The 24,146-nt window shown below is 40.8% G+C and overlaps 1 protein-coding gene across 1 annotated transcript in view; it reads left to right on the forward strand.

The window, feature by feature from the left end:
- The window catches only part of CORIN (corin, serine peptidase), a gene marked incomplete at both ends in the record, with an annotated part of 155,267 nt that overhangs the window by 1,354 nt on the left and 129,767 nt on the right, over positions 1 to 24,146 (forward strand). Inside the window, one exon of the mRNA XM_082315508.1 lies at positions 16,829 to 16,973. Within this exon, the coding sequence (XP_082171634.1) occupies positions 16,829 to 16,973 (145 nt within the window). The remainder of the gene's footprint in view (positions 1 to 16,828; positions 16,974 to 24,146) is intronic.

Genomic DNA, 24,146 nt, shown 5'->3' on the forward strand with positions numbered 1-24,146 from the left:
ACGGCGGTGTACTTCAGTGGTGCCGTTGCTCCGCTCGATTTAAAATGCAGAATCCTTGGACGCGTTTCACGGCAGACGATTAATTGATTAACCTTTATTTTACATTATTAGCTGTCTGGCTGAGACGGCGAAACTCTTAAGTGAAATCAAGTATCTAGAGCTTTTAATGCATTCACGGGGTCTCTTGGGAAGGTTTAGCTTTCAGCAGTAAAAATATGGGAATGGATTTTTCCATATGGCCACTTAGACTCTTCCTGTGTTCCTAAAAGACGGAGCAGTCAGCAGGACTGAATTGTAATTCTTTAGTTTTGTTTTTCTACTGGATGCCTTGGAGATCTCTCTTACAAGCTTCTCAGGTACTGTGACACAGGCGGCATTGAATTAGTGTATCACTGAGGTAATCCAAACAAATATAAAAGAATAATACAAGGAATTATAGAGCCACTCTGCTTATGTGTCTCTGTAAAAGCTGGTGACATCTCCTGAGTGTCTTGGACATCATCCCCCCTCTGTAGGGAGCTGGGGGCTCCTCTGGGGGACAGGGGAATCCCAAACAGTGTCCAAACCTCCTTTAGAAAGGAAACGCTTGTGACTTTTTTTTCCTTCCTCCATCAGCTGTTTTTGGGGTACCCTGACAGCTGGGTTTTTCTGCCTGTGGGGAAGCCTGGACCTTCAACCTCGCATATAATCATCACTCAGCATGCATTTTTAAGGCAGCCACCGGTACTCCTTTCCCTGAGAAGGTTCTCGCGGTGGTGAGCCAGGCAGCACAGCTTGCTTGCCCAGATTAGAGGAATCTACTTGTGCTCTATTAGTATCTGACGGGACCATTGGGACAAAACATTGTTTTTCCTCAGTCTTTTGGAGCTGGGACTATAAAATACTGAAGACAGCATTCACTTCCTCTCCAGAAATCTTTGCTGGCACTCGACTGTGTGCCTGTGGTAGATAACTTTGAGTGTGCAGTGAATCAAAAGTATGGGATGGTTTGAAATGTGTCACGATTGGAGGTGTTCTATAAAATGTGCAGTGCACACAGGGCAATTTAGTATTATTGTTTAGCTGTTAATCATGTATTAGATGATGTCTGCAGATACAAATGAAAGCCAGGACTGTGCCAGTAATTATTTAAAAATGCAAGTTCACTTGAATGTAGGAGCTGCCTTTTTTTTTTTTTTTTTCTTTTTGCTAAGCTGATGTACATGTTTAGGTCTTAGCACTCTGCTCCCTCGAGGAACATTACCGTCCTGCTGTTACACTAAGTCCATGTACTGCCAGACACATAATTTCTTGTCATTACTTGCATGGCCAAGCGAGGAGTGCGTGCAGAGGCTGAGGTGGATAAGCACCCAGACAGAAATCTCATTTACCAGAAGGGGAACGGTCCTTCCAAGAGAAGGCGGAACAGGCAAGGGAATGTTGGGATGCTTACACCTGGCAAAGAAACCCAGCGGCTCCTGCTCTCACCGCTACTCAACTGCTCTAACCAACAAATGCTGAACTCTAAATAAGCCCTTTGTACACAAGCGGGAAGACATTGCCTCCATCGGTGTGGCCTAGTGGCCGTTTGGTCTCTGTGAGTCTTTGCCACGCTGAGGCCCAGCAGATTCAGGCCATCCCAGTCCAGGAGGCACAGTATAAACACTGCAGGCACCTCCTTAAGGGATGGGAGCTGTGGCTTTGACCCCACCTGGACCAGGAAGCCGTGGATACCAGGTCGTCTGCTTTCAGGCGGGACAGCAGGCGCTGTGAGGCACTTACACGCAACGGCACTGCCTCCTGGTGTGGTCAGGCTTTAAAAGATGGCGGCTACTGCTACATTGTGTGGGAAGAGTCGAATCCTGTCAGCGTGTCGGGTATCTTCAGCAAGGACTTGCGAGGGCCAGATGAATGCCTTGTTTCTGAACGCCGGCCAGGGTTTGGCAGGGGCGGGCGTCAGGCCACTTGCAGCAGGGCAGTTCTAGGCCCTTCCAAATGTGGCAGCCGGACACCTCCTGGTTTTTAAATGCCTTCAGGACGAAGTAGCTAAGCAGCACGGCTTGATGGGGGCAGTCTGATTACAGTTTGAAATACTGATGTTTTTATTCTGTCCGAGTTTCTTTCCCTACCAAAAAGAAACGGGCCTCATAAATGGCAGGCTGGGTAAGTACAATTCTCCAGCGCCCAGGGAGAAAGGTGGATGATATCCCCTTGTGAAGTGATGGATTGTTACAGTAGGACAAGGAAAGCTTAAGTCCTCCTTGAAAAGGTCTTCACACACAGAACAACCTCTGAAGACGGTGGCCAGACAGGCTCCAGCTTGACTACCCTCATTGCCTCTGTATTTTTAATTTTTCCGCAGTCAATTTTTGTCATGTGAGGGTGTGCAGTTTCGTCTGGAGCTGTCCTGAGCCTCAGTCTGGGTGCCAGGGCATGAGTCCCCCTCCGCTTGCTGGGATCTGTAACTTGGGGGGGAGTTACTACATCTGTGAGGTGGGTCCTCCCTTCCTGAGAGGCTGCGTGAGGAAAAATGGAGGGAAAAGAGGGAAGGAAGAGCGCCTGGGCCTTGCCTAGGTGGCTTGCCTCCTTGGCTCACGCTGCAGCCTCCGTGCCCTCCAGCCGGCCCGGGCTGCTCCCTCTCCCCAGGCCGTGAGCGGCGGCGCGGCGCGGGGCGGGCTGGCAAGCGCAGGTCAAGCCTTGGGGTTTCCCCGCCACAGCCGCTTTGCCCGGCTGTGCTGCGCTCCTTCGTGGTGCCTCGCCCAGTCCGCAGCCCCGCGACGGAAGAATATGATGCCGATCGCATCCCTTCCCTCTGCCCCCCCGCCCCTCTATAAATAACTCTGGCTGGGCTGACCTGTCAGATTCCCCCGGCAGAGCGGATCCCCTCATGCGGGCTGCCTGCAGTGGAAAGTCTGAATGCAAAAAATACCGTAGTAAAAATAGAGCAGCCGGGTGCCCCACCAGCCCCAGCGCTGACCGCTCCCCCGGCGCTAACGGCTGCCCTCCCGTCGCAGTCGCGCGCGCGAAGGGCTGCCGCGTGCCTGGCCGCGCCGCCCGCTGCGCGGCGTTGAGCGCTTCCCCCGGCATCCGCGCTTTAATGTGCGCGCTTTAATACCCTAATGGCGAATTCTTTTCTCCTTTTTTAACTGTCAGATGGAAGCATAATTCATTTCTGCTGTGCTGCTGTGGAACAGATAGTTCCCTTCCAAGTAGTGTTTTTAATTTGGGCTTGTCTTTCTAATCAGCAAACATGAAAGAAACAGGGGTAATGGTTTAATATCCTAAATGTAAAAATAATAATGAGACAACAATTAAGCAAGAGCTTGCCATTTCAAAAAGAGATGAGAATCTTGATACCTCTGAAGTCTGAATTAGATTTCATCCCGTGCCTGCCTTGTGCAGAAGACTGCTCCCCTGAAGGGGTAGATCCTCCTCAGCTGCGGTTTCAAGCCACTATAATTTAAAGCAATGCTTGTAATTATTTATTTATGCATATGCTGTTATTTCTGGTTGTTTTACTTGTGAAATCTGAGTGTCTGGAGGTTAAAGCCAGCGATAGATACCAGAAAGTGTTGTCTGATTGCTGCTGTGCCTTTTCCTTCTGGTGCATCCATCTTGCAGTTCCTGGCCCTCAGCGCCCACTGGAGCACGGCCTGCTCTGGGTGTGGTGGTGGGGTGGCCTCAGCTCACAGCCAAGCACCCGCACAGCTGCTCGCTCACCGCCCTCCATCCTGCGGGACGGAGGAGAAAATAGGGAGAACAAGAGTGAGTAAGCTTGTGGGTCAAGGTAAAGGCTGGGAGATCGCTTACCAATTACTGTTGTGGGCAAAACAGACTTGACTGGAGGAAATGGGTTTATTACTGATTAATATAAATGTTTAATTGCTGATTCAGGTATTGTGAAACAAAAACAAAAAAAGAAGCAAGCATTGAAACACTTGGAGAAAACACCTCTCCTCCCCCATTCCCAGGCTCAGCTTCACTCCAGACTCCTCTCCTCCCACCTTGTTGTCGCCGCAGGTGGCGCTCAGTCCCTTCAGTGAGGCAACGAGCAAAGCAGGGGAGGACTGTGGTTCTTCTCTGCTGCTCCTTCCTTGTCACTCTTCCTCTGCTCCGGTGTGGATCCTCCATGGGCTGCAGTCCTTTTGGGAATATCTGCTCCGCTATGGAGCACCTATTTCTCCTCTGACTTTGGTGTTTGCACGGCTGTTTCTCATTCCTTTTCCACTTCTCTGCCTGTGTGGTGTTTTTTGCCCTTTCTTAAATATGGTTTCACAGAGGCACCACCAACTTGGCTGATGGGCTCAGCTGTGGCCTGTGGTGTGGAGCCAGCTGGAACTGGCCATGTCCAGCACGGGACAGCCCCCTGTCTCTTCTCATGGAGGCCACCCCTGCAGTCCCCCACTGCCAGCAGCTTGCCACCTACACCCAGTACAGGGGTCCATGTAATCAGGGGCAGAATCATCTAGAAGTGGTGACCACCTCATCATAGCATCAGCTTGGGAAAGTTTGTTTGCTCACAACTGACCAAAGTGGCAGTGTTACCTCCATGGTTGTCTGCTCCCCTGTCCCTTTCCCTGATCCCCAAATCATGAAGGGATAAAATTAATCCAGCTGTCCTTCAGTTCCTTTTAACCATCTCTGTCATTACAGTGGAACCTCTGCAGAATCTGCTTCTTTGGGTACCACACAGTTTATAATTCTCTATTTTTGTTAGTGTTGTTGCCAGCATAAGGTAGTTTTTAGTGCATTGCCCTTTAGAAAGTGAAAAGAGGCTGAAAATCAGATACTGCCAGAACTGCTTTGGAATGGTGAAGTTTACGCTTTGATGATTCAAACCCTGCCCCCCATTGCAAAACATGTTTCCCACAGCAGTATGCATTCTGTGGGACCCCAGCCTTTGTATACGTGCTAAATTAATACATATTGCTTTGTTTCAGAGAGGACACAGAAACTGAGCCAGTTTTAAAAACTTTTCCTCATAGAATCCACGGGGGACAGCTCCTGTAAACCTGTGGGAAAGAAGACTGTCAGGTTGCATCATTGCAGGTGCTCCTATAAGCTACTGCTCTTCCTGAATTCCAAGGCTCACTTTTTCTTGCAAAAGAAGCATTTTCTATATTGAACATTTAAGTCATCTTCACCCAGTCCTTAGGGGAAAGGAAGTGAAGGTAGACATCAGCTTCCTTCTTTGGGACTGCATCAGACTGCATCTATTCCAATTCATGTGTCGTAGTTCAGAGACAGTTCAAGATCAGCGCTCAGCGGATGATGCTTGTGCTTTGGGACCCCCTGGTCAGTGATGCTCAAAGTCTGTCTTTCCCTTCTTCTCTTCCTCAAACCTGTAACACTCAGTTCTGCCATATACAGAACCTAGTGTTTTAAAAACTAATGTGCTAGAATCTTCATGTCTGATCTGTTTGATACCAGAGAGATTTAACTTAACAGTGATTTAACAGTAATAGTAATTGCCCAGAGCAATTGCCATTGCTCATCACCTCAAAATGCTCCTAGTTTCCAAATAGCCTTTACTGTGAATCCAATATTACTGAAAGTTACTTGAGAGCTTCTCGGACTCGGGAAGCATTTCCTAGGAAAAGACTCATTTTTCCCCCTTGCTGCCTCTGAAGGAAGCAGTAAGAAATCATTTATGTCCTCCTTGCATTGTTCATCTCATTAGATTTCAGAAAGCAGTCAGGGCATTCTCTTGGAAATAAAACCACTGGTAGCATTGAGGAGCTTTCCATCCCCAGGTCTCTCAGACCTGCAGCTCTGCATTCATGTAACAGTACAGCATCTGATCTGAATTCTCTCAGTGCCAGGAGGCACACAAGGCGCGAACATCATTCTTCCACTTCGATCGGTCTGCGGCTGCGTGCTCTGGAGTCCCAAGGGCCACAGCGCAGTCTTCTGTTGGTTTTTTCCTCAAGACACGACCGATCCAGTTCCATCTCCTCCTCCTCACTTCATTACTGATTTTCTCCATCTCCAAGTTGATGCTCGTTGTTTCTGCAACTTTTTTTTTTTTTTTTTTTTTTTTCCGGGAGGAGGTAGTTGGCCTCCTGCCCAACCCCCATGACTTGGAGGGCCAGTGGTTTTTCTGTCAGGGTGGCCTTCCCTTAGGCTGCGTTGGTTCGCGACACCTTCTTCAATTTTATCTGGTGCACCCTCCAGAGAGGGATCCCCTATCCACCACCCAGGGGACGCGCCTTCTACCCGTGCAGCCCCAGCCGAAGGAAAAATACAGCATGTATCTGTAATATACAGTTACGTCTGCTCTGGACTTCCATGGGCCAGAGGTGCGACACGGAGATTTCTTCCATTGCTCCTGCTTCTGATGCCACATCTTTTGCTGGGTGGGTTATTTTGCCTATGTTAAAGTTGTCCCAGAACCAGTGGGACCTGGAGATTATAGAAGCAGAACATGCTACAGTTGTCAGGCTTTCCCCAAGCTCCTGCGTTTTCGCATCTTCAGGAATAAACACAGGTGGCCGAGCCCACCTTGCCTTAACAGCCTGTGCATTTTTGCCATCACACAGTGTTGAGGGACAGACATTGGTGAGAGGCAGCTTATTGTTTGAAAGATGCTAGTTCTGTGCACATATGAATATTGTCCGAATGGATGATAGATCTGAAAGAATATCAGGAACTGTAGAGTAAGTAGCTATCTTTTTTTTTCTTGCTTGCTATTTGATTTGTAGCAACCATGTAACAAAAGAATTAAGTGGTAAATACCTTTTCTAAGCTTCAGTTTGTCCCTGCTCAGCCATTTTAAAGGTGTAAGTTTAAACAATTTGTAGTGCACGTAGACAAGGCTGGAAAGGAAGTCTGAAATGATGATTGAATGTGTTTAGAAGTTGTTAACAGTTCTCCTTTTCCCTATGAAGTCAAGAGTATATGGAGTAGTGTTGATAGTGGTCTGGAAGGGCTAAGAACTCAGATGGTTTCCATTTGCTTTTTCCTCATCATAGATAGGATTATTATGTGACTCTTGGAGATTTCCGAAGAAAATGTGAATGGGAGGAAAGCTGGCATCCATTTTAGGGATGACAATTAAATTGAATAGTCCTAGCCATAAATACAGTAGGATTTTTCTTCTTTGACAAAATAATTCACCAGATTGTTACTGTTTCAGTGACTTAGACGGAAGTTTTTTATCCTACAAATCCTTATGTGATCCATAAACCTTTGATACTATATCAAAGTCATAGTCAAACGCATAAACCAGTGTAAGTGCCTTGTTAACCCACTTAATCTTGAGCTTTCTGTATCAGCTCGTTGTTTCATAACTTCAACAATAATCAATAGGTTTAATCTCTAGTCACCTCTTCAGTTATTTCTGTCAAGATGTCCTGGTAGTTTAAAAAAAATAACCTTTTCTTTCTTTATTTTCTCCTATTGAAGCAAAATGTTCAAAGGTGACATGTTTCTGAACAAAGTGGTACCCCACTGAAAAATGAATGAGTCACCTCTATAATTTTATAGGTATTAGGTTATCGACCTGTGAGGCATTGTGTAAGTCCATTTTCATCTTTGAGAAGAGGACAAATAAATATCCAGCTATGCTGCACAGATGAAGCTTTTCTTTGACTCTAAACCATGTCCTTTCCTTTGATTAATATTGCTGCTTCTCTTATCCTTGGTCCAAGAGTTAGTATCTTTTTATTCACAATTCAGAAAAAAAGTCAGCAGTGTAAAGTTAACATTACACATTCAAATTGAAAATTTTAATGTCTTCTAGTCAGACTTTCACAGTGTAAGAAGAATCTATACATTTTAGAGAAAAATGAATAAGAAATGCATGAAACATAAGGAGACAAATGCTTCTAAGAAGATTCCTGCCATTTGTTTAGCTTGCATTCCAGTTTAGCATCCAATTCATGTCATTGAAAGCTTCTGATTTTGAATAGGTTAAGTAATTGTATAATCAGCAATGTGCATAACACATACGTGATGTACTGGTCACCTGCAAGTGACTGATCAGGTATTAATAGGAAAAAAACCCACGGTATGTCCAGTTACGAGGTCTAGTTGCCTGGCGCAGGATGGGGCTTGTGGTGAGATTTCTACGCAGGCGGTGATTGATACACTGAATGGGAGCCACAGGGCAGGCAGGATTTCTTTTTGTCCCTTCTAGTTTTCCAGGCTTGAAAGCTGCTTTTAAGAGGAGGTTTTCCTCTAATTGTATACCTCCACCCCCTCAAAATGTTTTTTCAAAATCTTTTTATTGTCACAAACTAGGCCACTAAGATTTTTTTTTTTTTTTTAGTTTTTTAAATGGTTTCCAATTTTGCTTTCTGGTGCTAATGGCTCTTGTGCAGGCATCTGCTTATTGAATTCCCAGCAAAGCAGGAACCTGAAACGAGTACTGTGTTACCCCCCGCCAGCTGAATTGTGATTCTCAGCAGTGTATAGCCAGAGACTTGCCATCGCTGCTCTACTTGCTTAGCAAACCTTAATGCAGTCAACATCTGGGTAGTCATGAAGAGTGGTCTCTGGGTGTGTTCAGAAAAACAGCATGGCACTGTTTCATGAGTAATTTTTGCAAGCCCTAGAAAGTTAAAGAAAACTAATAACCCCCAAACATAAATTCTGCATTAATTAAAGATTACTTTCCCCAGAACAATTTCCCACTGCCTGCTGAGGTAGGCTGAATGGATGTTCATGTTCTGATATTGAGAAGTATCAGATAATGCTAACCATAGTCTAGTTCTTAAAATGAATGTCTTCCATAGACACTTCAGTTTTTGAAAAATCTTTGATATCTTCCATATGTTTACTAAATCTTGCTCAGCTTATGAGGCATGACAACATCACACATCTTTGCCACCAGCTGTTAGTAATAAAGAAGAGAGAGCTTAGAATTGTAGTAAGTTTGCCATCAGCTGAACAATTTCTTAATCTGAATGTGCCTGAAAATTCAACAAAGTTCCATTGTAAATATGGGAAGCATCCATTGTTGTAGTTGCAGGTTTACATCAGTGCAATTATAAATAATTGTAAATATGTACAATATATAAGTGAGTACGTAAACAATTGACATTTATGCCAAAGTGGAATCATTATTCAGCAGCACTTCTTTTGAAAAAGGAAGAGATTCAAACATTGCTATTGAAGAGGTGATACTACTGTTCTCTAGTAGTGACAAATACCCTTTTTTCCTCTCTTCTAATTCAAATTTTGAAGAGTGGTCAGTATTGACCCTATGTGATGGCTAAATGGTGTGTCTAATGCTCATTTTAAATGAGGTAGAGAGCAGTTATTGGTATCACACCAGATATACGGAATCCAAGAAAATCCTTTCTTTTCCACTTCCGCCCCTTTCCATGAGATGCGAAGCATAGATCACCCATAATGGCGAACCGTTATGTAATGGAGAACCTTGTAATGGCGAACCAAGGTCAATAGTTTGCATGTGACTAACTTTCTGATTTCTAAATCAAATCTTCTCAGGGAGACCAATTATTACATTATTTATTTAGATTTATTTCAGTATCAAATAGATGCTTTTCAAAGTGCCTTTATAATCACTACATTGCCAAGATAAAACATTGGAGCCTTTCCCAAAAGAACTAGATGAAATGAGAATAAACTCGGAGCTCCAGATCTCCTGGCCATAGTGCTGATGTCTGAGTGACCAACTTATTTCCACCTCCCTCAAAGCCTTCAGAAAGGGAAGAATGAATTATGAAAGAGACGTTGCACCAGGAGCTAGCTCTCTTAAACTGAGCATACGCTGCAAGAGAGTAACTTGGACACTGGTAGCACCACTGGCAGCACAGCATTCATCTGTCATCCCGGATAAAAACAGCTTTGGAACTCAGCGTGCCGGTGGCTCTGATAGCTGGTTGTACCTCAGCTAGAAAGTTCAAAGCGAGGGTGGGTTATGTCTGAGGGGTCTGCTGTCACGCTGTTTGGACAGCGCTGTAGGCATACTCCGAAGGAGATCTAGCTTGGCAGGTAGCAGTGCAGAGTCTCAAACACAGATAGCGGGAACACCACAGTTGTGTTTGGGTTTTGTCTCAGCAAACTTACCGCTGGCTCTATCTCAAGCTGAAGCTGGGGCAGCATCAGAACTGTGTTGTCATCGAGCTGGGTGAGACATACCTGAATGTCACCTTGTCTCTTCTGAGCTTCTCATGCATATCTCCACAATTTCTCAGTTCCAAAGTTGTCTCAGTGGCTCACAAAACTGCTGAAATTATTTGTCAGGAGTTAAGAACCCCACATTTGTCCGACAAATGAAGGAAAGAATACCATATCAACATTCATTAGTCTGAATTGGTGACTTCTGGTGATGCCCAGTTTGGATTTTTACTGCACTGTGTCTCATGCTGGATTAATAACAGCTTGAAAGGTTACCCGAACAGAAGAAGTGGCCAATGGGTCTCTATGGTAGTCTGAAAGGCAAAAAATCACCTTACTTTACGCATTGTGGCTTCTGTACACAGAAGAAACCCCACTGACACAGTTACACTCTACTTACTTTAAGTGAAAATATAAGTCAGGAAGGTTAAATGTGTTTCGGGTTTATGCTTCAGCCAAAAGAATCTGTCTGGACATGGCATTTAGCACCAACCAAATATTTCTTTTGGAAAGATGTGCCCAGCTTTATATGACTTCTCCCTTACTGGGATACTGTGTATTTCAGATTGGTATGATGACTCAGTATGTTTATATTTCAGTGGTTAAAATAGGGGTAAATCAGAGTATTTTATTTCACAGATGGGAAAAGAGGTCTGGTCATCAAAATGAACTTTGCATGAATTATGTCAGCAATTTGTAGTTTGTCTGAGGATATGGAATTTCCTGGGAGACGTTACAGGATTACAGTGAACTTGAACTATCAGGAAAACTAGTGCATTTCATTGTGCAAATAACAATTCATGTGATAATAACACGCTTCTCATGTTCGCTGACTTGCTGTAGGAAAAGATTTATTTTTCCCCTCTAAATTGCACTATTTCCTTTCAGAATAACTATGGCACTTTTGTTCTTAAATTCCTGTACACAGGAATTTTATTATTGCTTGTATTTGCAGATAAAAGCTGCTTAGTATCCAGTTTCTTATGCTGCCTTAACATTCATTCTTCAGTTGGTCCATTTCAGTTTGGCTCTATGATTCCTGTAACACTGAAAATGAAAGATTATGCAAAACCTTGTTTCCAGTGACTTTTTGCCTGTTCCTGTTTTTAGCGTGTCACTTTGCCTGCGCCTTTGGAGGATTTATCTTACACTTTCTACTTGTTACAGTGACTATTAAAGCATGGTGTTGTATTTTTTGGATGATAAAGTAGTCAAATAGAAGTGCATTGCTGACTCCCAAATTTTGATGTGAACAGGACAGAACTGATAAAAAACGTGGAACATTTGCAGCTTCTGCTGCTCACTCCCAGGCATTTGAATATTGTGAGTCTGTCAAAAGAGGCTGTAAGAATGAGTATGTTTAAATTCTTTATATATGCTGTTGTGTGTTTAAACATTGACACTTCAGATGTTCAGTTTTTGCTCTGTAGCCATGAGAACTGGGAACTGTCGTCCTTTACAGGGAAAGGAAAGCTGTAATGGCTGGTATGGTCACGTGAATCCAGTATCTAGAGCTTTAAGACCAGCATCATGAGGTTGATAAAATCACAGGAGCTGACAACAGAGCATTGCTTCAACATTAGGAGAGGAACAATATAAAGGACGTGGAAAGAACTGCAGATAGTTTTCATAAGCTAGCAGATTTTCCATACACGAACTATTGCTTGGCTGGGTAGCAAATTCCTCGATGGCATTATGAGGACTTCTACAAGGCCACCTGTTTACTGCCCCCTAATGACAGTCTTTCTGCATTTCATGGTAGTACTTGGCTTCTTTCCACTTCTTTCCAGCATAAACACTGCGTAGTACTTAGGTGTGTGGCTTGCTCAAGATATTTTGATGCTTCTGATCCAACAGTTGTCTTCGATGTTTCTTTGTAGAGACCAATCATGCACAGAAGATACTGACAGTAGGCTATTAGCCCTAATGATATTTCTTTATTGGGAGAACATCTGTTAGTTTTGTGGTGACAACAGCGGGAGATAGTGCTTATACCATGATTCAGGCTGTTTTATAGACTAGTAACTTAGATACTTTTTGTGTCTAAAAGGAAAATTGCATGCTACCATACGCTTTTGACCCATAAATCTTAATGTAGTCTGTCATTTCTGTGCTTTAATATGACAGGCATGTTATTGAAATGATGCCCATGAGTTCAAGTTCTCCGCACATCTTGCAGAAGATAAGCTGTGAATTTTGATCCAATGAATTTTTAGTCTCTCTGTAGTCAGGTGGGACTGTATTTTTTTTCCATCTTACTTTTTTCTGTGTCTGTGGTTTCAGAAAAATCAACTGTGAGCAGTCTGATCCAGCAGTCCTAGATAAACCTAGGATTTTTTAAAAATCTGTGCTGAAATTAGCTCAGAGTTACTTAATGGTGTATTTCCTTTATTGCAGTCATTACTGAAAGAATGGCACTCGGGTAAGCAGTGGCTAATGGCATTTCATTAGGGACAGAATTTTTTAGCTGTCAGAAGAAATTATCTGATGTTTTTAAGCATCCTGTATTCTGACTATATTCTTGTTTAATACAAAACCTGATTGTATTAAAAGCAAATGACTCGTTGCCTTAAAAAACAAACACTGACATTTCCTAACTACGGTGCACAGAGTATTTAATTCAAAACAGTCCTTCTTGAATTGAGCTTTCTTACAATAGTGGTAGGAACGGAACTTGCACCAGTGTTCTTCAAGTATTGATAATATATTTTGCTCCAGTGCTGTGCTAAATCTATTTTATGCCAAGATCTCCAGCATTTAGGGTTGGTTTCTTTCAGTCTGCCCTCAAGGATTCTGCTTCTAAGTCTTCTTGCCCTTGCCTTGGAAAGGGAGATAAATGTGTATCTACAAGGTACCTCAGTCTTACAGACTTAGAGAATGATTCAGAGAAACTATTGACTACAGAGAGAGTTGAGGGAGATTGGTTTCTTATCTTGGCCACTAACCTGGAAGCTTGAAGTCAGTCAAGTGAATAAGCATGTAGCACCCCTCGTTTCTTTCTACAGGCCCATTTTTCTCTGAAGACTCCATTATTTATGCCTTTAGTCCATTATTTGGACTGAAGGTCCCATTTGGGCCCCTCTCTACAAGAAGGACATCGAGGTGCTGGAGCGTGTCCAGAGAAGGGCAACGAAGTTGGTGAAGGGTCTAGAGCACAAGTCTTATGAGGAGCGGCTGAGGGAAGTGGGGTTGTTCAGCCTGGAGAAGAGGAAGCTGAGGGGAGACCTTATTGCTCTCTGCAACTGCCTGAAAGGAGGTGTAGCGAGGTGGGTGTCAAATCTCTTTTCCCTGGTAACAAGTGATAGGACAAGAGGGAATGGCCTCAAGTTGCACCGGGGGAAGTTTAGTTTGGATATTAGGAAACATTTCTTCACCGAAAGGGTAGTCAGGCACTGGAATAGGCTGGTCAGGGAAGTGGCTGAGTCACCACCCCTGGAGGTATTTAAAAGAAGGGTAGATGTGGTGCTTAGGGACATGGTTTAGTGGTGGGCTTGGCAGTGCTAGGTTAATGGTTGGACCTGGTGATCTTAAAGGTCTTTTCCAACCTAAATGATTCTACGATTTATGCCTCTATTCCATCATTTATTAGAATTGAGAGGACAGAGCACGTCTGAAGTTTATGCAGATACCATTGGCCTAGTAGAGCACTTAAAACTGGTGCATATATTCTTTGTGTATTGCAATATTTGGTGTCAAGAAAGAAAGAAACAGTATCAGGGAATATATAAAGAGTAGGTATAATGCATTTATGTTTATCTATAGGACACTTTATTAAATTCTCATTGATGATATAGGAACCATTAGCACTATCTCTAGTTTTATTTCATATTCACCACAGAAACTGATGGAAAAAACTCACGTAGATGTTCAAGTGATGGAAGACTGGCAAAATTGGAAAACTGGAAAAATGAAGTTTATGCTTGCTGAGTCACCGATGATGATTTTAAATAGGTTTAGTGTTTTTCATGAGGTCTTTTCCTGTAGAAGGGAAAAACACAACATGCTGTTTAGTTGCCTATAAATATTTAGTTTGCTATTATACAAAACTAGCAATTCGTGGTTTTTAGAGAAGCATGTCTTTCACAATCCAACATTCTTTTCTTGAGCAGTCACTGAAAGCAAATTTGGATACAACAGTCCCTTTTAAAATCTGTGGTAGTAAGTTGTCAATCCAAAGATTGAGGTTTATTGTTGCTTTCAGGAGTTGACAAGAAAGAAAATGTTTGAGGTTCTCCTTTAGTATGAACATTTGCCTAATGCAGCTGGTATCCGCAATGCCAATAGACTTTAGAAAAAATTTCTCACAGAAACAGAGGAACGTAAGCAGCTCACTGTTCTCATTGGCACACATTTAATGTGTCTCCTAGGTTAACTCTGAGGCATCTGTACAACAGTGGTGGTAACTCTGCTCTCAGTTATACACCTGTGCTTGGGATGATTAAGATCTTGTGTATCTCCAAAATATTCAACATCACCTCATTCTCACAAGAAGAGTCAAAAAAATTGATGATGAATACTATTTCTGTGTATTTTCTCAATTCTTTGAGAATACAATTTTGTTGTTTATTGATAACATAAGTTTTTTACTCCTAAGACAAGCTCTTTGTGGAGTCATGGGTCAGCATTTACATTGTATTACACTGGGTAGAGTTGGGCACTTTTGCCTGGGATTTGCAAGAAGTACATCTTGACTGGGAGTCATTCTTTCAGGAAAACGAGCTGGATCTTACATTTGTTTGTCTTGAAGAAACTGAGTCAGCTCCGGAGTGCCATAATCACTGGGCTGTGTAGTGATGGTCCTGCTCCCTATTATCTGACCCAGCAGAACTGTGTTCTTTTTTACAGAATATCGTGGCTTCAAGGGATAGTGTGCTCTAATTCAAGAGGAGTCTATGTTCAGGTGGTCGTCATACTCAGTACTGAGTTGTAGGTCTAATTCTTAACTGCTTCAGGCTGAAGAGGGAATTGAACTCAACAGCCCCATTTCCTGTGGGAGCACTGTAACCACTGCACTGTTAGAAAGGGCAATTTTATGCCATTTTTCTTTTTCTTTTTTTCTTTCCTGGCTGTGTTATTACAGAGCTGTGTTATTCCTCTGTTACCTGCGCTCAGACCTCCCAAGGGGGCCTAATACAGGCTGTGCAAACCAAGGTTATGGAATTCAGGGAAGCCTGCCATGAGTAGCTGCTAAGCTGCTACATTCCAGCATGATCAGAAGCAAAACTTCAGGCAGACTTTGAAGACTTCAATATGAAAAAGTAGGCAAGTGTGGACTGCAGGAAGTTACATAGTCAAGCAGGGGTTTTCTAAATGTCACTTGGATTTAGGTTCCTAAAAGTCACCTAAATCCTTACCTTGCTGTGCCTGGGTATTTGAGGTGTTACTTTTGGGTAAGGGCAGTAATTTCGCCGAGATACCCTGACATCTTGGATTGCAGCATTTGCAACTTCTGAATAAGCTGTTGATTAATAAAAACACTTCTGACAACCAGTTAACTCTCTGCAACATTCTTTATATTTCTCTTGTTGTGGGAAATGGTGATGATGAGATTACAGACCTTGTCAACTCACCCAGGCTGTACCTTTTGAATAGACTGAGCTACCACTCTTATTATTCTCACCCTGAGCTGGCTGTTTCAGATGTTCAGGTAACTCCACCATCTTTAAGTTGATCATCAATTTACATCCTGCTTGCTAGATAGGCCCAGTAGTGGGACAGTGTTGAGACTGCACAAGAGCAGTTTTCTTAATTTCTGCTGTCTGTACAGTGTCCACAATGTCTAGTAACCAGGGGTGTCAGAAATAGACGATAATTCTAATATTATCAGCAAGGAGAGTTTCCTTACAAATAGTTTTTGTGCCATACTGGAACAAGAGACATTGCAGAATGATGGAAAATTACACTGTAAATCCCACTTATGCCTACAGTCTTCTCAGTCAAGGCAGCAAGGCAGTGAGGTTGGGGGGTATAAATCTAGTCTCTGTCCAGTAATTCCTTAAGAAATAGTTCAACTTCCATTTGTGGCAGTCAGTCTGGTAACTTATATGAGATCATAGTCTTAATGGAGTTATGTTTTAAAATATATACATGAAATACCTGTTTAGGCTTTTGCAAAGGTTTGAATTTTTGTGCTTTGTGCAGCTCAAGTGAATTCAGAAAATAATTTTTCTCTATTCTTCTATATTGCATTTATAGAACAGAAAATATTAGTTGCAAACTCTACAGAATACTGTGATAAGTTATAATTTTGTAAAGTACTTAAAAAATGAGACAGCATTATGGTGCATAATAAAGGGAACAGTCCTTATCACTTCTACTGTTACTTAAAAAAAGATTATAACAGTTGCTTGATTCCTTAATAAAAGAAATTTAAGAACATGGAGCTCTTGAATAATTAGTAATGGATTATTTTTCATTATAAAATAAGCTGTATTTAGCCTTATTGCTTAAATTTATTATGTATTTTACATGTTTTTCAAATGAAATGCGTATCCAACTTCTAGTTCATCAGAAATGTTTAGAAATTTCAATGAAGCTGTAAGTTTGTGGATATTGGGTGAACTAAACTGAATTATATGGATTACGCTAGGCTGTCCACCAAAAAGAAAGTTTACATACAGCTTTTCATTAAGAACCTAAAAGCCATTTATAGCATATCTTTAAATCATATAGCTGTTCCGTGTAATGGGGAGGACTGCTATTGAAAACGTAAGAGTTACTAATTGACACCAGAATGATAAAACTGTGCTCTTTTGTTTTTCAGGTCTTAGGCACAGATGAGGATAATATGGGGGATGGCTGCTCTCAGAAACTGGCTTCTGCCAAGTTCCTTCGACTTTTGCTCCTAATACTGATTCCGTGCATCTGTGCCCTTATCCTGTTGTTGGTGATCCTGCTTACCTTTGTAGGTGAGTGCTAATGGAGTAAATGGAAACATTTTTAATTAAGGAGACTAAAACTGAGACTGCATTCTCAAGTGCTAATGTAATTGTGGACATTAAAGATATATCTTAGCACATCTACCTAACAAACTAATCTGCCTAGTGACTTAATAATGTTTGTTGCAGAGAAATAAATATGCTATTTAGATTTATAGATTTAAAACATATTTAAGGCACCAAAGATGAAACCTTTTCTGAATTTCTCAAAGTAGATTTTTGAGGAGCACACTACCTTGAGCATGTAGCATGTAGATGGTTTTCAGCAGTCATTTTACAAGTACAAAAAGATATTTATGTTAGAACTTTAGATCACTGTCAGTGGAATGGAATATTTATCCCTTTATGTCACACACTGATGTGCAAATCTGATTTTTATTTTCAGGTGAAAGTTAATTATAAATAGACACAAATCTTTCTGAACAGCCTACAAAATATTACTGTTTAACTAAGGAAAAATATGTTCATTTCTTCTAAATATGAAATATGTACCAGTGCAGGACCCCAAGTATGTTTTGTGGAAACTTGTTCCAGGTATATTAGATTTCATACTGGCTTAGTCTGTTAACTAACTCTGTGTCTGTTACAGAATTAAAAGGTAATAATTTATTACCAAAAAATTTTTAAAAAGCCTTCCCTTTGTTACCTTTAGAGAAGCTGACATGTCTTATCATTAAATTTCTTCAACTACAATATGAGAAAGACAGTAATGCTAGGTTAAAGCATTGCTTTTTCAGGAAAAAAAAAAAAAAATCTGCTTTCAGTGCTGACAGTTTCTGGGATTTTTACTACTTTTTTTGTTAATGAGAGTATTTTCCAGTTGAGCTTCCTTAAGTACTTCAGAAGCACATCTGTAACAAGTGGGGTAATGTGTGAGTTATATAGATATAAATCTATTTTCCTATTTTAAACCCCCAACTTTAATACACATCATGCAATCAAACAGTTAGCAAGCACAGGAAGAAACTAAACACGTCTCAATAGCACCTTCAGCACTGTCAAAATCAAGACAACTTAAATCTGTTTTCTCAATTCAGTCTGTAAAGGATTTGCAACAAGATGTTATAGGCCTGTTCTTTTCATTTAGCTTAAGTTAGGGAAGTAAAAAAAAAAAAAAAAACCAAACAGCTAGTGAATGTTATGGTTGACAAGAAAGTGTTGGGATGTATCTTTAAACTAAGAACAGTCTGAAGTAGATTAAGATCAAGTAAGTCTGGCAATTAGGAAATACGATGCCATTCAATTTACTTTCCTTATGTTTAGCATTCCATTCATATCCTTCATATCCTCTGCCCTAGATTTTCATTCTTTGGTGAGAAAGCAGATAAAAAAGCAGGTGTATTTACGTCAGCTCTACTCAATCTCCTCCTCTGAGGCATGTATCGACATGACACTCATTAAAATGTATGAAATCTTCCAAGGAAATGGGACCTGTTCTGATCCTACTTACATAGCAAAAATCAGCAGCACTATCTCCTCTTAAGTCAATGTTATTACTGTAGGGGGACGAATAAGCCTTGGTGTTATTACCCAAGTGTAAAACTGGCAAAGCTCCTTTCAGCATCTTTTGAATTAGTGTGATTATAATTTAGTATTCTCTCTCAGTTAGCAGCTTTCATTTTATGTGCATTGATAGCCTAGAAACAAATATATCTGATGACTGGAATTAAATAAACAAATTCTGTGGGCATCTTCAAAGTGTGTGTAATATAATATAGTCTGTTCTATGTATTGAGAATACACTATACCCAGAATAGTAGTTCATATTCATTTCATATCAATAATAACTGAATTCTGTTACAGTCTAATATTGGTATGATGACTTTCAATGTAAGAAATGAGTTGATATTCCTGACTGGCTAACACAAATTATTTGATACATAGGAAATTCTGTTCTTATTTTTTCACGAAATGGAGGAGTTAAATTCTGTGGTTGTCATTCTAGTACTGGTGCTTAAAAGATAAACAGAGAGCCCCAGTATATCCTTCAGAACATTATGAACTCTTTTGATTTGACTGTGGTAATGAACTTACCAGAAAATTAGGCCTTTTAGATTTTGCAAGAAAGTATTTTGTTTACTGTGGTAAATTTTTAGGTAATTATTCTTTCCTTCTGTAATATTTTTTAACTAAATGAGGCATATACACATGAAAAAGTGTGCATGCACCTTAGAACTTTCCTGTTCACTTTCCTTACATCTGTTTTGTTGCCTGCACATCATTGAAGCTCTGATGTTGAAGAAACTGAAAAGTTGGTATGGGTGGAAGGAGACAGGTAAAGCAGTACAGTTATATTGTAGTAACAGAGAATATCCTACTCGAGGTGTGTCATGGGGGCCTGTTTTCAGAATATGTCATTAATCAACCTTTCAAAAATTATTTACTATCAAAGTATTCAAGATGCAAAGCCCTTGAAAAAATTATTTTGTTAGAATTGTGTACAAAGAAAGGACAAAGCAAATTATCAGTAGAGATGATTGATACGCATTATTTTGACTATAAAGATACAAGAGACTTTTATGGTCCGTAGAAGAAAATATCAAGCTGAATTGTTTAGCTTTGATTTCTCTTAAGTACTTATACTCTGGCTGTGCATACTCTTCTGTCTCTCACCAGGACTCAACCTGTAGAAGAAAACTTTGTAATGAATGCATGTTGTTTCACTCATTGAAGCAGAGGCAGTACCAGTTGCTATGAAGGAAGTCTAGCCTTCAGGCCATGACCATAATAATTTGTTGATTGCCTGTGTTACATCAGAGGACAGGAGGGCTTAGGAATGGTGCTTGCTTTGGACTGTTGAAGACCTAACCTTGACCATGAAGACCTAACTCAGCAAAACCAAAAAGGGGGGAGAAAAGGCTAGATTATACATGACTAAAATTACTGATGTCTTACAATTTCATCTGACCCCCATAGACAGCTAGAGCCTTCTAGTAAGACTGGTCTGTATTTTTTTTTTGTGGGGATTATAGTTAGTATAGTATAGTAAATCTTCATTACTTTCCAGAAAAACAAACAATAACTGAATCCATGGTTTGAATAGCTAAATCTTTCTTTAAAATGGAGAGATGGAAGATCACCTTCAACTTGTTTTAGAATCTGTAGTCTATGTCCCATTTTGCTTACACTGAAAAAAAAATCCTTAAGTAACGAATAATATGCAAACATTAGCAAGGTGAAAATTAGCATGTTTGTAAGAATGAAAATCCTCTGGCATTTTCATTCTTTTCTTTGCAGAGAGGAAGTGTTCTAAACCACCTGAAACATTGTTTTTAAGAAGTCCTTTATAGCTGGTGAGCATTATAACAAATTTAAATTTTTTTTGATGGTACCGTAATTGCTTACCATTGCAGTTATTTATCTTGGAAAACAAAATGCTTTATACTTACAGTTCCATAAAGGAAAATCAATTATATTTATTTTATAGTGATAAATGCATTCCATGGTAGATGTCCCATTCCTCCCATTCCTTCACATCAGTATCCTCAACTGATACTTACGTGGTCTTCTACCACCTCCTGTTAACAGCCATCTGCAACTAATGCTTTGTCTATTGTTTTCCGTAGAATTCAGAACCAGTCTTGTGACACACATAAAGAATGGTTTCATGTATGTCAGACTTTTACAGTCCAGGTGTAATTTTTGGGCATATGATCACACTGCAGGATCACATCAAATAAGCCTGCCTTTCAGGCAAGTAGTATACCCTCTTATCTATGCACAATGTTAGGCAGTCATACATTTTGCAAAATAATATTTTAAAAATCTGTTAGTCTGTCAACACTGGTGGGAATGAGGATTACAATTAAAGTCTCTAAGAGGCACTGTTGAGTATGGATATGCAAATAATTGAGGTTTTGGTTCTCTCACTGTCCTTATATTATCAGCATGCAGTGTTTATATTTTGGCTCTGACATGTGTTTTGAGATTAATTTTGGTTCTCGGAATTATTACAAGTGTTATGTGTGATGCGTTGTATTTAGCATTTTCATCTTACTGTCCCTAAAAACAAAGCTCACTCTAATAGCTGCATTTTTATTATCCCTGTGTAAGTATGAACCAGCCTGGGTAGTTCTCAAATCATTCTGTTGTTTGGGAAATCTGTAGCAAGATTCTGTCCACCTGAGAGATGCTGTCAATGTTCTTGCATGCCACTGGTTGAACAATGATCATTACTATTATATTATCTGTGAGACCTGTATTCTCCTTTCCGTTCACCTCCTGAGAACACGGAAAGAGCTGTGTCTCCTTCAAAGAATAAACATCAGGAAAAGTGCATTATAGTAAAACTGCTAGGCTTAGCTTGGTGGCTGTTGGATCTTCCACATTCATAAGGTAACATGCATATGTCAATACTCCTGTAATCAATTTGGGAACCCAACTGTACTGGCCCATAAGGAACTTTTTGCCACGCAGAGGCAGTTGAAGTTGCAGGGAGTTACAGTTATACTCTAGCATGAAAGGATCTTGATTCCTGAATCATTTGGAGATGCTGGTAGTTCTCCAAGTGATATGATGTGTCCTCAAAACCTAAAGTGACTTGCAGCATGGAGATCCAAAAGTTATAATTGTGAAAGCAACATGAACCATAAACAATTCTGTTGTCAATCAATCAATGGCAAGATTTGGTGTAAAAGACAGGTTTCTAAATTTAGGAGTTTAACACTAACATATAAATAAACCATTTGGTCCTGGGAGTTTTTCTGATGGAAGATGGTAATCATCAGCTAAATGATCTGCCAGTTCTTTAATTTGGTATTGCCAACACAGCTATATTATGGGGAATGTCCAAAGAGGTGTATCCCAGAGCAGCCTGTATTTCACCCATCTATAAGAACTAATTTAGTCTAGCAAGCCTTCTTTACTGATACACCTGGAATGTTGGGGGGGGGAAAAAAAAGATGCTGTGAATACAGCTCCAGGTCAGAATGTCTGCTGTGAGACATCACTGAGGTTAGCGAGAAATTGTTCTTGTGATCTAGAGAATAATGATGAAAGCCTGGCAGTCCACCCAGCACAGATGGACAGAAGGTCACAGTGACTGAAGCATGGATTCTGGTGTGGCATAACTGATTCCCAAGGAGCCCATGGAGCTTTATTCATTAGCCAGCGCAAAGTGAGTGTTTAACACAGGCACAGAGTTCAGGATTGGTTTCTGAATTGCAATAGAGCCATTATGTGTATGTTACGTTCCATTTCTTAGGTTAAGAAAAGCTTTATAAATAAAAATTTCTAGTTACATGACACATTGTGCTCAAGAGACAAGAAAAAAGAAAGACACCAGATAAAACTTTTTTATTAGACAACAATGTTATGGCTGTAACTGGGAACTTTCAGGCAACAACAGCTGTTAATATGAAAGGTAGTTACTGTCTTCCCCTCCAGCCCTTTAGTACAATCGTGATATTTTTGCTGAGACTTCATTGCCTGAAAGCCAGAAGTTGATGAAAGGGAAAATCTTTCCTTTCTGCACGGGACCTTAGGAGCCCGGCTTGCTTCTGCAGCTTCTTTAAGAGATGCCTTCCCCAAAGTCTGCTTTGAGTTCCATTTTATCTGGGAACTGATCCATTATTTGCATGTCACCTGTTCAGTTGCAAAAAAAAAAAAAATAAAAAAAATACAGCTGACCTCCTTTTTGGCCCCTTGGGCAGCTGGTAACCAGTTTAAGGTAGTGTCTTTACTTGACAGGAGGAGCTGGATAAAGTCTACTACTGCAGCTCAACTGATGTGCGATGGTTTGGTATGCTATGGGACCTCCATATTACCAATGATGTCCCCGTTTCTTCAGAGTGCAGAGTCATAGGGACAGACCCTGCAGAGGAAATCTCAGTGGGTACATGTGGGCTAGTTATAGTGGTGAACCAGCGTTTTATTCTCTGTGTAACTGCCTCATCCATTACACATTGGTAGGCTGCTTTGCTCTGTTTCATTAGCTTTTTAAACAAACTTGGTCTTTTTTGAGATTTCCTGCTGTGAACTGCTAGAAATCATTCACAGTATACACTGCCAAAATCTCAATTTAATAGCTTGAACAGTGTGACTATTTCTTAGATCTCATAACTGTCCATTCCAGATCTTTAAATAAAACATTAATTCCCCAATAGTGAACAGCAACTGGAAAATGATCAGTAAAAATGTTGCCAAAGCATCGCTTTGAACCGAATGAGCCTGGTGCCAGTTCCTCGTTTTTGTACCAAACACAATGAAGGCCAGCATGCTGGATATTTCTGTCATCTGGACATGTCCAGCTGTAGCTGGAGACACAAATCCGAAATGGTTACAGCTATTTCGCAGCTAATTAATTATCTGGCTTATGATTTACTGTCTACAGCTCTGTATGAACTCACATCTGAAGAATAGTTGGATATAGTGTGCATGTATACATGAATAAAATGCATGTTCTGTATGTGTTGTATGGCTGTTAGCAGACATTGATAGAGAGTAATTCAGTTCTCATTACTGAAGAGATTAAAAAAGAATTGATTGTTTTAAAGCATCACACTGTTTTCTTGGGTGTCTTAAAATGTAAATAATTCCTTCAGGGCTTTTGATGCTATAAAAAATATCCAGTAAGCTTAATTTAAGATTGAAGATCTTTTTAGGGGGGAAAAGGAAGAGAATCAAAGCAAATGGGAGCCTAACTCAGAGAGTGGACTCTATAGCCTAGAATTAAGTGCTTGAATTCTCTACTGTGCATTGGGAAGGTGAGAGGATAGGAGGAAAACGTGGGGGGAGAACAAGGTGACTCAGGAAGGTGATCCAAAACCCTCACATACTAAGTGGAAACAGAGTTGTCATCTAGAGCTAGCCAGTGGGGAATGCCAAACAGAGGTCTACACCTGCCTTTCCCAAGGGCATATGCACCAGAGCCCAGGCTCATGTCATTTTGTGGGGAAAAAAACCTGTTAGAAATAATTTTAATACTCCTCATTGTCAGCTGAGATGATACAATTGGGAAGGCCTTTTGTGTAGAAGAGGTTCATTGTGTGGTATACCTGTCAAGAAGAGAAGGGGAGTTATTATCACTAGGAAACTGTGAAAATAGAACAAAAAATGCTATTGGAAAGATGGGTTGAAGAAGGAATCAAGGGGATCTCAGTGAAAGAAGTAAATGACCTTATGGGTAGTGATAGACATAGCTAT

This window comes from Platalea leucorodia (genome assembly GCF_965183815.1).
Source record: "Platalea leucorodia genome assembly, chromosome: 6".
Taxonomy (NCBI): Eukaryota; Metazoa; Chordata; class Aves; order Pelecaniformes; family Threskiornithidae; genus Platalea; species Platalea leucorodia.